This window comes from Anopheles nili, chromosome 2 (genome assembly GCF_943737925.1).
Source record: "Anopheles nili chromosome 2, idAnoNiliSN_F5_01, whole genome shotgun sequence".
NCBI lineage: Eukaryota > Metazoa > Arthropoda > Insecta > Diptera > Culicidae > Anopheles > Anopheles nili.
The window spans coordinates 14,710,730-14,726,363 of NC_071291.1; the positions used below are offsets into that span (position 1 = coordinate 14,710,730).

Here is a 15,634-nt window from a genome sequence, read left to right on the forward strand (position 1 = left end):
GCTTGAAATTGATTCCCGATTTAGAAGCTCATATCAGTATAAAAGCTTTTTATTTTTATTCCATCAAAAGCCCATCAAAAGCCAAAAGCCAAAAGATTCCATCAAAAGCCCTTGTGGTTGAATAAATTATATGGCCAATAACGTGCTGTTTTCACAATTGCAACTGGTCGTTTAATTGCATTGTCCACTCTGGTGATAAAATTATTTTTCGCTCGTAAAAAACTGCAATCTACACAAAGAGAAAATGTGTGTTTTTTGTACACCAATGCAGGATGCATAAAGTACTCCACACTGATGGTTTCCATGTGCGATCGATTTAGTGGCGTGTAACAAGTGATAGGCATGTGCCGGAATGCTATTAACCAGAGACACAGAGCCTTTCTCCCTTCAAAGGCTCGCATTGATAGAGTGCCGGGCGCGACTGCGCGATGTTCGATCGATCGGTTCAAACAGACACTTCCGCATCATGAAACGCGACCACGCGCCGTGGAAGGAAAAAGGCCAACTACATACGAACTTCCACGCCGACATCCGGCCACGGGGTTCTTCCTGTCACATGGCCACATCAACATGCGGCGTCATGAAACATGCTGAACAGGATCAGGCTCTACTGCAGGTTGCGGAGAGAAGCTGCCATGTAGCGGTGGTGGTGCATGCTGCAGGAAGCGATAGCAGCGCACTCTCACCCGGTTGTTTATGTCCCCGAGAAACAAAATCAAATAAATACACCCAAACTCCCGGGTGCAACCCGCCGCCGGATCTCGGTACCCTGCAATGACGATGGCAGCAGCGGAAGTAAGTGTCAAATGTGTCGAAAGCCGGCATGTTCGCCCGGTTTGCACCCCTGCAAGACCCCGTCAAGGGCTCGAACGGCACGAACACTTCAAAAACGTCGGTGCCAGTAGCTTCCATGGGCGCGCACCGTTTGCTGTGAGAGTGTTTTTTTTTTTTTTAGTTCCTCCCGCCCGGTCGCCCGCTTTTCATGCTTTGGTGAAATGTATTTTCGTCAATTCCGCATTACAGCAAACAAGAACGGCACTGCATGGAGTGGGAAAAAAAGGAAGAAACAGAAAAAAAGTGCCACCGAGGATGTGCAGGCCGAGCCCCCGGTATGGATGTTATACGAACCCAATATCAGCCCACGATGGGTCGATATGAGTGAAAATAGGACGCCTTGCACAGGAACATGCACTTCCACCCGGACGCGTCACGCGGAAGGAAACAGGAAATGGCACAAATTGTCACCGAAAGCCGTTGGCAGATTTTCCTCATTCCCGTGCCAAGGTTGCTGATGAAAAGTGACGTGAAACGGACCGAATCGATTCGATCACAGGGGATTCTTGTTGGAGATTATGTTTTCGGTCGTTTGCTAAGCTCGAGGAACAGCTGTTCAAGCTTGCCTTCTGTGTTTGAGCGGGAAAGGCTTTGTTGCTCGAGCCGAAATATGCTTCACTGTACACGGGCATATTGAAATCGAACGAATAAATTGACTACCACACCATAATTCGCGAACGCCAGCGGATTATCAAACGACCAATAAACTATCCAGCTCAGCTCGTAAGATAAGTAAGATCGTATCAACACCAGACACACTGTGGCTGGTTGATTGATCGGTTGCTGCTCCACTTCAGCGTCAACCGATCGTGCGATTAGGAGACCCCCTACTGGGTCCAGTGCGTGTGGGTGACGAAATCCACGAGCTATGTTATCCTCCGTTAATCTCCGCAGATATCTCACCCACATCTCGCGTCTGACCCGATGCCGGCCCGGTGCCCACGCAGGGTCCGCCCGTTAATGAGACAAAATCATTGTAAATCTGCAACCGAGATGCTCTCGAGATGAAATCATTAAAGCCCTCCTTCACCGGGGGCCCGCCCGCCGAGGAGAGCGCATTAGTTTCCCGGCGATCTTGGGGATGCTTACGCTTTGAAGGCTTCATTTCTATCAAACCCTAATCTAGATTAACACGCCGCCAACGCCACACTCACCACCGTCTCCGGGTGAGACTCCTGCGTATATCTCGATGAATATTAATCACTGTCGTTTTCGACGGCCGGCGATTCCACTCGACACAAACCGTCCTGTTTCGTTCGCTGGTGGACTAGAAGGTATGGTTTTAACATTCTTTTAAGGTGCCCCCAAGTCGAAGCGATCGTGCTAGGGAGTTTCGAAGCAAGGAAAAACGGAATTCCGTGACCACACACACGGAAAGCCACCCCTTCTGTCCGTGTGTGCGGTGGTGCCCTTTGCGTGAGTGAGTGAACTTCGCGGCTAAACGAGTGCTTTACGGACCCAGATCTCTGCTTTGGTGGATTAAAAATTCCGAACCGCCTCCCCGCGTGAGACAGAGAAAGAAAAGTGAGGGAAAAAACGGATGAAAAGGCGAGGAAAATGGAAGTGCCCGGTTTTGGTGCATACCTTGCAAGCGGATCGATGAATCGTCCGAGCGACCGAGAAGGCAACCGGCGAGATCGGGCGGTCCCGAGGGACGAGATCGCAGCAGGAGTAGCCAGAGAGGCATGATTTATTTGACCGAAGATCAAGCGAAAGACTCCTCCTGCGGTAAGGCTGCGGTTAATGGTGGAAAGAGCGCGGGAAGGCGCCCGCTCGCACCTAAATCACTTCGAACAGGCTCATTATTTAGAGATTAGAGCAGGAAAACACGAAAAACATCCCAATGGGGCTCGATTTTCGGCCGTTCTTCGGTGTTGCACCGGTCCTTGGGATCAGATCTGAGCTGATTAAACCACTGACACCCCGCAAGGATGTCGCGTGGGAGGGTTAATGGCAATTTTCCGAGGAAAAGCGAATGGGCACAATTTTCCCTCTATCTCACAATACAACATCTGCAAGCTCTGGTGGGGGTTGACGCTTTGGGAGTGAAACCCCCCGAAGCAATTCGACCCAGATGGAGCAGGTGTACGATGTACACCAACAACAGCTTCTTTACACTTCATCCAAGCCCTCAGGGGAGACCCGCTGGATGTGGACGTTGAATGAAGGTCACAAAAGAGACCCGGCAAAACGATGAGCAAGATAGCGCGCGCGAGAGAGGTGCCGAGTTGATCGTGAAGTATACGGCAACACCTTAAAGGAGGTGCAGCTGGCGCCAAATGAAATTATCGTCCGGTTCCGTTTCGTGACATATTTTACTTCCCACCGGCCAGATACCGGCTATGTTCGTTCGAGACCGGCGCTTTTACTACGGCTCTCGAAAGCGATCGTTCTTATCTTAACGAACAACGGAGGACGATGAACGAGAAGATGGCCATCAATTTGGATGGTGTGAAAATGTGGAGCACTCCCCGAGGAAATATGGCTTAGTTTTGGTTTCTTCGCTCCAAACCACCACCACGGGCGCATTCCATTACGTCTGCTCATCTTATAGGTTCACTAATCGCGTAGTACAATCGCTTCTTTTGTACAGGCGCCAGGTAGTGGGAAATGTGCGCATGATATTCCGGTGGGTAATATTTAATCTTAAACACATCAAGAAGGCAATGAATAAACCTGAAGGTATCAGGCAGGCAGGTTGAGAGGATGCTGGTAAATGTCCACTAGCAGGGAACTACTTCTGATGGTGTTCCAATCGTGCCTCAGCAGCTGTCCCAATGGTCTCCCTGGGATGAAACTCCTTAGATGCCGGTTGCGTCCGATCCCACTCGGAGAAGAGACTCCAAAACGCATTCACGAAGCAATTTCATTGTGTGTGCCTCTTTGGTGGCCACCAGCACAAAGGAAGAACGAGTGAGCGAGTCTTCTTTTTTTTCTCCAAAATCCCCTCAAAAAAAGAAACACGGATCGGACAATGAAGGAACCACCGAAAAATCTATCATGAAGTCGCGATAACCGGGCCACGGTTGGTAAACGGGTTTTTTATTATATTTCTCTTCTGTTTCGTTTGGAATTTTCACCTTTCTTTCGTGCGGCTCACCGAAAACACCAAGCCGTTGAAGCAACAGTGGCACGTAAAACACTGTGTGTAGGTGCACCGGCATTTATGCAATATCCAATTAAACTGAAGCCTCATAGATTCCATTTCTTCGACATAATTAGACATAATTCGGTTTGCTCGCTGAAGGATTGGCTTTGGCGTCGCGGTATTACGGAACCTGGCCGTTCAATCGCAGGCCATTCCATTTCCAACGCGCACTGTAACAGCAGCATGCTGGGCCACCTGATGGGGTTGCTGGGTATGCTGGGGGTTAACAAACGTGCGCGATCTTCGACTGCTTGCTCTCGAAGCTGTCGGGCAGAGAACGGCTTTGACTGTCGCCGCCCAACATGAGCAGGAATGATTTATCTTTCGACCCGTCGCAAGCGTCCGAGTGTGGGGCAGCTCGATGTGATGTTTTCCTTTCTTTTTTCCTGCTTGCGAAAGCGAAATTACTTACGGCATGATGGCAATACTGGGTGCGGTAAACGAATACGATGACTGTGCGAACCAGAGTCAAGCCTTGTTGGGGATTCGAACGTCTTCCGTAGCTGCGCAGTGACCCAAAGCAGTACTCGATGATGTGCAGTACGATTCTCGAAACGAACGAGTGCCTCAGGGTGTGATAAGAATTGCATGTGTAGCATAGATCGTGGCGTGATGCAATGAAGTGCTTCGTGTGCGTAAATTTAGCAAACGATCGACTTCGAGTGATCGTCAACGGTAGTCTTTGGATCAGCAATTCTGCACCAACTCTGCTCCATCAGCAGAAATATTCTGTTTGGCTAAACTGCGCATATTTTCACATCTTTCATCCCCCCCGATGACGATCATCCACTTCCGGTGACGATTTCAACATTATCCCAACGAACGTGATCGTAATGAGCGAGGATCGTGCCGGCTTCAAAATTCCTCCCCACGCTGATCAAACGAAATGCAAATTCCAAACCAGCTGATACATCCCAGCGGCGAAAGGATCAATTCGCAGTACAAATACCGGGGGGAAAAAGAAAACACCCAAGCGTTCGACGGCAACAACCTTTTTGGCAGCAACACTTGGTTTTTCCTTCGATCGTTTTCTCGTGATTTTCTCTCCCTTTCCAGTATGCCTCTTTCGCTTTGCTTGAACTCGCCAGGCTGGTGGTACCATAAATTCTTCCTGCCGCACACATACGCAGATTCGTGAGACGGAAACGAACCCCCTCACCGGGCGTCACCCTTTTTTCGCCACCACGGCGATGTTGGGCGAAGATGGCAAATTAAATTTGGGATTCCGCAAGGAATCCACAAATATTTGCACACTGATTGAGTGATGGCCTCCCGTATTAAGTGGTGCAATTATGTCTGCGGTCGCTTTATTCAAATGGGGATGCTCATTTGATATGCGTGTTCGAGACCGATGGGGCGGTCGAGCGGGAGGTCTATCAGAGGGGGGGGGGGCAACATTATGTTGATGCTCTCACGATCGGCCCAAAAAATACCCCTCGATTGCTCTTTCCTTTTATTTCCTTCCTTGCTTTCGCTCTTTCCATCGCGCTTGGTCGTTTTTCCATATTTCTTTCGACATTTCGACAACAAACCCAAAGTGAGCCATTTTGCTCCTCAGCCAAGGTGAGACGTTTCTACCAAGCTTTCTTAGGAGCTTGGGAGAAGAATCGACCTGTTCCGGTGCTATCGGTACCGATCGCGATCGCGTTAGGTTATTCACCCATTTTATGTGCCCGTTTTTATGTGTAGTGTGCATTTTTCCTTCCCATCAGCGCTCATTATGGTTTCCGACCGAGCAGGGTTGGGTCTTTTATATTCAGATCGTGCCATTTCAGTTGCACTTCCGCCCGAGAGCCCACTGACAAGAACAAGCGCGATGATTCATGCCGCACCTCGGGGAACCGGAGTTCGTTTTTTTTTTCCTGGCCAAGAAAGTAATGAATGAATCCCAAAGGAAACGAACCAACCAGCAAAAAGGGGGCGAACAATGCGGCAGATGAAATGAAGACGGTTTGCGAGTTTTGGGTGCTTACATGATCATGAACAATAAAAAAAACATCATCGAATGGAAACAAAAAACGAGCATTAAACCATCGCGTTGGACCGAGATGAGAGTTTGCAGAGAGAAAACTCAAATCTAGCCCTGCAGCAGCTCCACGTGAAGGGGTTGATGCTGCAACCAACCCCTAAAATTCCACCCGATTTCTCGCGGGCTCTCGAGCCTCGCTTATGCGCCGTCCCACTCCAACACGCGATCGCTCGTCCGCTGAATATTTCGAATCGTTTATCCGAGGGCGAACACCACACACACACACACACACACACGCGGGCGTACCTTCTTTGTGGTCGGGGTGGGTCAAGCTCGCTCGTCCCGGTTCCAGAAGGATGATGAAAGAATTTTTATTTCCCATGGTTGCTGCTTCGCTTCGTCACCGCGATCTTCACGTTCGCAGCCCGATCGAGCGATTCATATCCCTGCATTCTTGTGGCGTTCGTGTTTCGACTTGATTCCGTTTGTCCGCGATTTTGAATCCACAGAGCGAGAGAGAGAGAGAGAGTGAGAGATAGAAGGAACAGCAAAGAACGCACCAGAAGATCGAGCCACGAGCGATTAGCGGAAAGGTTTCGGACACGATCAATTTCGACGCGTTTGTTTCCAGCCTCCATCGCGATCGAACCTGTTCCTGCGATCTTTTAGGCTTCATTTGCGCCATCATCCTGTTCCGCCCTCTTGCGCCAGCGGTTTCCTCGTCGCCCACGGATGCCTTGCCAACTCGCGGAAACCATCCGGCAGGTCTTCTTGGTGCACGCTTCGTGGCTAGGAAAGTAGTTTTGCAAGGCTGATAAATGGCGATAGATAGCGTGCATTTTAACCACGAACCGTATCTGTTTGCCATTTTGTCAAAAGTTTTGCTTTCTGCTTTTTTGTTTTGCACTTTTTTGGTCTCCTATCGCAGCTTGCATATCATTTGCGTCCAAAACGACATCACCTCCCGGTGGTGTATCGAACTGGAAGGGTATCTCTTTGGTTCAAGCAATTCCAATACTTCGAACACTGGCTCCAAGACCTGTCTCTGGCGTGCTTTTTTTTTGTTGTTAACTCCCTCCCAGGTTGGTTTTTCGTACGCAACGTTGGCCACCAGATGCAGCATTCGTTCGTCTTCATTTTCCGGCTCACGGTACCGAACCCGCCGCGAGTGTGCGGCTATAAGTCGGAGGTTATAATAATCAACGCATTATTAGGCACTTTGGATTGAGCCGAATCGGGCACCACCGCGTTTCAAACGCACCGAAGAAGAATGGCGTACCGCGTCGCCGCCGCGGAAGGGTCAAAATGAATTGGGCGTTTTTTTTTTATGGCCGTTCGCTTGTGCGAACGATCGCACCGAACAACGGGATCGCTCACCCGGCCAGGCTGGGTGGTGAGGGGCAGAAAAACCTACACACGAACGGCGGGGATGAAAAATCGTTAAGAAGAGCATATTAAGCTTTCTGGTAAGCTCCGAGGCGCGATCGCGCAGACGCTGGAAGAACGGTCGGTTGGCTCGATCGCGGCCACGGTGAAAGCGATCAGCGTGAAGCAGAAAGAGAGAGAGCACGATGTTCTGCAGCAGGAGAGAACGAGAGGTGTAAGATAATACACGATGGAAGGAATTTATGAACCCTCAACCCTCTCAATCGACGTGAAGCACGAGGAAAAACCACCAACCGTGCGGTCACACGACCACTAGCACAGTTCGGCAGTAAATTGAGCGAATAACAGCTGCATTAAGGGGTCAAACGCGCGATCATTGGGCGCATCCTGCCCTTGAATTGAAACGCTGGCGTCTTGAAAGGACGAGTGAGATCTAGCGCGATCTAAAGCAGCGAAAGAACGACCCGTTCCAGCTGGTGAATGGGTTTATTCGTTCAAAGCAGGCGCGTAAGCTAAACGGCGACGGCCACGACTAAAATGGCCGTTGAGTGAGGCGCAAATGGGTCGAAAGGTGCCGTAAAAATGCAACATTGTGTCTCTCACTGCCGTCCGTGGTGCGCATCCTACCGTGAAAGGACCGGAGGACCGTGTGCTGGCGTTTTTCCGACTTACCGACGGTGTACTTACATTTTTATTGTTTTATTAGTTGTGGACCGCTCGTACTTCGGTACTTGGCTACCATAATAAAACAACTTCGTCGGATCACTTCTCTTGTCCGTCGGTGGGTGGGAAGGAAGCTTATTGTGGTTGCGGCGGCGACGCCATTTTTTTCCCAATGGAGCAATACGGCCCGAATGAGGGAAATGCACGGGAGCGCGAAAGCCACTCGAGCATTTTGTTATCTTTATTATGATGAGCACAGCTCGGAGATGGGTCGATCTTTTCCATTCCTACGGTCGATTGTGTGCCCTAAAACCTACACTTAAACATACACACACGCGCACACGGTCTCGCTCGGTTATGAGTTGCATATTTTCTGGCATTAATTCGATCGGAAGATGATTTCGACAGCCGCCGCCGCCGCCGACGTTTCGTTCCCTAGCTCTCATCGGTCGCTTTCTCGGGCGCGCGCTTTGTACGAGATAAAGTCCGGTGGGAAAACTCGATGGTACACAAATCGGGGCTGCTTCTAGTTCTTTGCGCCAGACGTGCACGAGGAATGTTGCGCGAGAAGAAGAAGAAGAAGAAGAGCACCAATCGAGAAAACCTTCTTCGGTGGAAAGAAACCGATCAAGATGTGATTTCAGGTGCGCACGGTCTGTGCCTTTATTACGCGCTCATAATTACGCTTGCCCCGCCGTATGGGGACGTATGGAATTTTATTTCCCTCATCGTTTCTCTAGAAGTCGCTGCTTCCACCCGACTGGCGCGTGAGATCTTCATTAGACGCGCTGCGAGAGAGGCAAATGTGAAAATTATTACACTTTGGAAAAGGCAAAGCTGCCACCCCCCAGGATGAGGGCACCGGTTTGACGTCATGCGGCGCCACGAGGTGTGGAAAATCGGGCTTCCAAGGAGAAACCAATCAAAAAGTCCATCAACTTCTCTCGCTGGCCGGCCTTGGCCCGTACGTACGTGGGAAAACAAGCACGTTAGGGAAAACGCAAAACACACACACACACGCGCGCGTACCGGGTTTTCCCCGAGAGCAAAAGGTCCTTTGCCGCGCGCTCGTCGGCAGCTGGCTTTCAAGTGGTCAATATCCGAGATAGCGGGACACTTTTCCGGACCACGGGGGTTGCTGCCGGAGAGCACTCAATTCAATTTCGTCCCTCGTTCTCAGCCGCTGGAGTGTTTGTTGAGCCGCCTCGGGCAAAGTGCTCTCGCTGCTGGGAAATGCGCCCGATGGGGTGGAAATTTTCCATTTTCTATTTTCCGCGCTAAACCGAAGGGTTGCAAGAGGGTGGCAAGTTGACAAAAACAGCAGGGATTGATTTATGATTGAATTTGTGAGCAAATTTGTGATGCAACAAATCGTCATCATCATCATCATCATCATCATCATCATCATGCAACAAATCATGAAAGGCGTGCACGAAATCATGAAATTGAAGAAAATTCGACACATCTTTTTTTAACGGGGTGTTTTTTTTTTTTTATTACATATTTATGAAATCGACTTCATATTAGCCTTCCAAATGTGTCTTTAATTTTGGGCTTCTCTTCGCTGGCTTCTCACTCGTGGCGTGTCCTTTCATTCCAGTACGTTCGTCTCCGTGCGTGCGTGCGTGCGTGCGCCACTTCCGAAAGGTGGCAATAATTGCAGGCTAAACGCGCGTTTTTCCTCCACATTTAACAATCAATTGTAAATGAGTAACGCTCTTTCGATGCGGGTCTTGCGTTCGTCTTTCTCGCCTCTGCCTGCGACGATGACGACGACGACGACGTTTTATTTGGCCGGCCCGGGCTAGTGTGCGTGTATGCGTGTGTGTGTCCCGAGGGCTCCGGTGGGCTGTGAGGGGCCGAAACCGCACACCGAGCGTGTCCAATTAAGATTTGTAGCCCGGTTTTATTATTATTTCCCATTGTGTACGATTCGTTACCGTCGCCCAGCCCTCCATTCCACCATATCCAGCTTTTGCCGCCTACCTTCGTAACGCATCGATTGTCCAACCTTTCGATGTTCAGTTCCTTCGAAATTCCAATCGACATTAGACTCTTCCCCTGCTGCTGGGTGGCGTGTGTGTGCGTGTGTGTTTCTGTTTTTTTTTTTCTTCTTCCGAGAGATAAAATTCCAACAACACCTCCTCTGGCCCCAGGGGTTTTGCGGGAGTTTTCCCTTTCGATGTTGTCGCCCAAAGCCCTTCGTTGGGACCACCCGCGCACGTTGCACAGCGACTGGGGCAGAGAATGACTTCCGATGCCTTCTTCGTCACACCTCAGGCGTGGAAAATGGTCTTACCTGTGCCGGTCCGGTGCGAAGGAATGCACAGCCCCACGACAGCCCCGACGGAAATCTTAATTATTCCCACCAAACCAAACCACTAAGCGAGCGAAGCCAAAGGTAGGTGGCACGCTAATTGTCGGTATGCTGAGGTGATCCGTAGGGTGCAGTAGGTGTCGCGACATCAGCTGCCCGTCGGTGCTCCCGGCACACCTCCAGCGGGAAGGATAGAAAGGGCAACTCATAATTACTTATCAGGGTGTCATAATGGGTAGGGTCGTGCATCGATTTCCCTGCGAACCGTGCATCCGAAATCCATCATCTTCGGCTGGACCTCCCCGGTGCGCCCGAGCTCTTACATTGGGCAAGGAAAAATGTGCCATTGTTGCCCTTTTCGGGTGATCTTTCAGTGCCTCTTTCTTAATATATTTTTTTTTGTTTGACAAAAACGGTTCAGAAATTGACTCATCTTCTCGCATCCCTGACACACCCGGTTGCAGGACCCAGCGTGTGGGCGATGGCCGTGCGGCGTTGAATGGAATGGAACAAAAAAGGAGAAAAGAGTGGAAAAATCTTCCCCGCGCGAAGGCGGACTCGTGCGATGATGCGTAGCGCACTTGACGGAGTTGCACGGTACAGCGAAACGACACCGGAACAAGCGTGTGCGAGGGCTTTTCCTATTCCCCGAATCTATTTTGGAAAAATTGTTTTTCACGCCCGCCTAATTGCGCTCACCGGCGCTCGCGGTTGCGTGCGCTTAAGGGCGTAAAATCGGGCTTTCGTTCGACGGTGAGCAACGGTGCGTTTGGAGCTGATCTACCGGAACGCGAGGGTTTGTTCGACTGCCACAGCGGGGGCGGTCATTAAGCGAGGTGTAAACTGTGCCAAAATGGATGTGTGTTACAACGGGCGTGGAAGTGGGCAAATAAAATCACGCCATCAACGGTTCGATAGTTCTTGGGTGTTTTTCCACGTAAAACACTTCTGTAGAAACATTGTCTTGTGTTCCAAAATCTTCGAACAACTTCGACACCAATAGCCAACGGTTTTTTTTTTCATTGCTGATCACATAAAATGGCTCAGAAATGATGTTCAACTGTACTGTTGCTTCCACCACACGTCATTTACATTACATCTGTTCCGACGGGTAAAAAGCGCCCCTCGTACGTGTGAGTAATTATGTAATGATGTGTTTTTTTTTCTTACTGCTTGCTTTTATTATACGCTTGCAAATGCCGACAGACGCATGCCGAGAGCGAGCATCGTTTCCTGCATCCGCCGATCGATCAATTGGTTCGATTTTGTTCATTCACCGACCTGGGGGGGAGCAAAAGCGGCCTGAAATGGAGGTGGATGGGTGGGGATATAAAGGAAAGCAAATGTAAATTTTCGTACCATCTTCGAACGGCGGGTGAACGGGAGCAAGCAATCCGAAAGTAACCCGTTTTTCGGGTGGCAAACACCACCGCCCCATGGCCCGTGGAAGGAAATGGGAGCATCAGAGTTCTCCATTTTCCTCATCTTTTATTTTTTTTTCTACTCGCTTCCCGGCCAAACGATTGATCATGGATTCTCATGGATGGCCAAATATCCAGCGCACATCATCGTACGCATTCCTTGTGCGCGCGCGAACCAGTTCATCGGCCCCCCAAAGGCGTAGCAATCGAATTTCCCACCGCTGCTGGGCGCGAGGAAAATATGCAACTGTGTTTGTGGGGATGATGGTGAAACCGCAGCTGGAGGATCACCTGGATTTTACCGCCCAATCGATGTCTCGACCACCATCGACGTACACTAGCGAAGAAGGCTCACAGCAGCCGACTAATTGATTGACCCTTTTTGCTCTCTCTCTCTCTTGGTTGTTTGCGCCTTCGAAGGGCTGCTTTTGTGGAAGCAACTGCGACCAACGGTTTCGGCAAACAAATCGATCGGAATGCCGTTGAACACACACTCACTCACACGATCTCTCGAGCAGTGATAAAATATGTACAAGTTGTCGAAACTCTCTGCACTCATCCAGCACCAGACGTCCTTGGGATGCACTCGTCTTATGCATTTCGCTGCAGCAGTTTGGGTCGCCATTGCACGGCCCAAAAATAGCCATTGCAGAATCGACGACACGGCGATAGAACATGCCTTTAGCTGGGCGGCTCTACGGCCGGCAGTTGTCGGCCGTTGGTTTTGGCTCATTGACCCAAAATTACTGCACTTCCTCGTTCGAAAATAGTTTTCAATCTTGGAAGCAGCATCCGCCTAGGACGCGGACGGAGTCCCGTTTCGGAGCGAACGAACTGTTGCGATTTATCGACCGCTTACTTCTTTATTCTGCTAGCGCAGCTGTGTGAAGTAGCGAGATTTCGGGCCAATCTCTCGCACACAAGTGGCGTTTGGAAATGGATCGTTCGATCGGTATTTTTTTTCGTCCCTCTCGTAGCCTAACTAATGCTAAGCGGACTCGTGCATACACGAATAAATAAACGCATCCAACGAATGCACGAATGCTGCATTGTGCAACGATTGATCAAGATTAATAACATTAGCTACCGAACCGGCAGTGGTGGAGTTTTACGGTGGATTTTTTTCCGTTTTTTCCTTAACTTCCCCAAACTCAGACAGAGCCAGAGCCCCCTTTCGAATCGGGTGTTGGTTTGAAAATGTGGCAGTGTTTATTTAAAACGCATCAACTCACGTGGAACTCTCGCCTCCGGGCGGATGGATGGGTGGGAAGTGGGAGAGGCGAGAAAAAAAAACTCCACACACACACACACACACACACACACGCACGCAAACACATTCATAGAAGTCCTCGTTTTCAGCGCCTTCCGGGCCGAACGCCATTTCACCGGCGTTCTTGTTTAATTTAAATTCCCGGAAATTACCTTCATCTCCCTAGACTGCCCCTGCTCCCTGTCCCGCTTGCACCTCCCGATCGTCTTGTGCTTTCTCTTTTTTTTCTCACCCCCTCCTCCCCCTTCTCCTCCTCCACCACACCCCTGAACGTCATCCCGCAAAGCCGCGCATAGTTAAACACATCATGATAATCATGCTCTCATGAAACGAAAGGGTCCCGTCCAACCACGGTTTTACGGGCGGAAGAATCGGGAACATATGTTCCCGTTTTCCGGGCGCTCGCGTTCCAGGTTCAGCTCGCGATCGAGCGAGAACAACATAAGACAGGTGCATTGCCACAGGGTGACTCGTGAGCTCGAACCTCGAACCGGCCGGGAGTGTTTTATTGCCCCCATCGTTTGCCCGTCTGGTGATCAGCTTTCGCCGACCGAACCGCGACCACGTATGAATTATTAAAAGCTCATTTTGAGATCACCTCACGCGAGCAGAACCGCCGGCTGGCGGGCGGTTCCAGATTAGGCAACGATTTGTAACGACCCACCGGTGTTTTAATTCGTCATACAGCTGGCTTCCGAGCGAGGGCCAAGGGTTTTAAGTAGCATTAGGCCGGTTTTATAAGCTTACGGTGATGAATCATCGCACCGTGTCGCTCCGTGATAACACCCAAATAGCATGTTATCTGCCTCTCTTTGTTGAGGTCAACCGATTCTGAGAACAGGAGTCATCCACCGACGACTCTATCACGCTTTCTCGTGTGGCGTTGCGAACTTTCCAACGTATTCCAACCGTCAGCTTTTGCGTCTAATCGATCGATCTTTCGTTCCCTTCTGCTGGGCCTGCTTGATCTCTGGTCGTAAAAGACACGTCGATGGTTCCCACCGAACGACCGTCAACCAACGCGCCTGTGGGAAAAAAAGACTCCCCGGTGGCGTTGGTTCGCTGGGTTTCGGCGTGCGGGCGAGAGATTTTTCAGTCCCATTGCGTGGACTCGCGGTCGATAGAAGCGTCCAGGTGTTAATAGAGATTTGACTTTATTAGGTACTGTTCGCTGGCGCAGGAATCTGTCATTCCTGCGGGCACGTATTCGAACCGCTGCGGCAATTATAACCACTTAATGGGCAACCGCAACCGCATGGCGAGATACACCCATTCCTGAGCCGTACGGTACGCCAAGACCTGCAGAAGGGCCGTTAGCTTTACGATACAGCGCCGAAGGGTTTTAATGGGTGGCGGACGTGTTCTGCACCGGTGTGTGTGGGAATTCTCTTCATTAGGGAAGCTCATAAACACCCATTACACCCTGATGCTGCGCTCGAGCGCTGGAAAGCATGCTGTTCTGCTGTTGTACGCGAAAAACCAGCGTCTAGCGGTGCACTTTTTGGCAAAGTAATGTACCCAAACCACGCAAAGGGGCTTCAGGAAACACACAGCAGCACGCGACATGCGAATCGGATTCGCTCTTCATCTGGCCCCGGTCATTAGCGGGCGAAACCATTATACATGCAGCGCAAAGTGCCGCCTAATCGGCGAGAACACGCGTGAAAATGCGCTTGGAGTGAGCACTCATAGGAGGTCGAAACAAACACCTTTTTGCGTTTGCTCAGCGGCACACGGGTGACTAATCTAGGTGAGGTGTTCCCGTGGCCCACGCGGTAGCCTTTTTATCTGTAACACACGGAACAAGAACATTCCTCCCGGAGTTCAAAGCTCGGTGGTCGGAAAGGACGCATGTTTGCACGCCACCACACGCGCAACACACGCATAGAGAAAAGCCAACATGCCGCCGTGGGGCGTCCCAGTTGGAGCGCAATATTTATTCACCTATTTGAAACCGCGTCCCATTTGTAGATGCCGCCACCAGGGGGAGCCACGGAAGCGCAGTTACCCAACAGTCGCGCGTTATCGCTTGGGTTTTGAGATTTTCCAACCCAACCGGTGGTGGTGGAAAGTCAATTGCGGGACTTTCCTTTGAGCTTTTGTTGAAGCCGGAAAGGTGGAGAAAGAAAGAAAGAAAAAAAAACCACAACGTGCAACGAAAAGTAGCAGTGAGAAAACAAAACGAAACCTGCACAAACAAACACACAGCCGCAGATTGTAAATTATTTAAGAATGATGCTAAATAAATGCGTTCCCTAACCTCTCTCTCGCTCTCTTTCAGATCTAGCTCTACGCCACTGCGAGGTACCGACCGGTGGTGGAACCTGCTGTACGCAAATGACCGAACACAAGCTGGCCCTTCACGCGAAGACGACGCTCGAGCGCAACACCAAAGACAACATCTCGAAGCTCTCATCAGTGCTTGGAGCTCGAGCCCAGCGGTTCAACGGTAAGTGCCCCTTTACGGGCGCAATTAATGCACCCACGACGGGAAACTGGCCACATTCCGGCGGCATGTTAGATCGCACCTGAGCTTCGCGCACCTGCTGTTCGCTCCAATTCTGTGCCACTCTAGATAAGGCTCTCGAGCGTTCCAGCGCAAAAGGGGGTGTTCCGGCCATCCATC

At 50.5% G+C, this 15,634-nt stretch overlaps 1 protein-coding gene across 1 annotated transcript in view; it reads left to right on the forward strand.

The window, feature by feature from the left end:
- LOC128730354 (glypican-6) overlaps positions 1-15,634 on the forward strand; it is a 50,863-nt gene that overhangs the window by 25,152 nt on the left and 10,077 nt on the right. Inside the window, exon 2 of the mRNA XM_053823402.1 lies at positions 15,290-15,457. Within this exon, the coding sequence (XP_053679377.1) occupies positions 15,290-15,457 (168 nt within the window). The remainder of the gene's footprint in view (positions 1-15,289; positions 15,458-15,634) is intronic.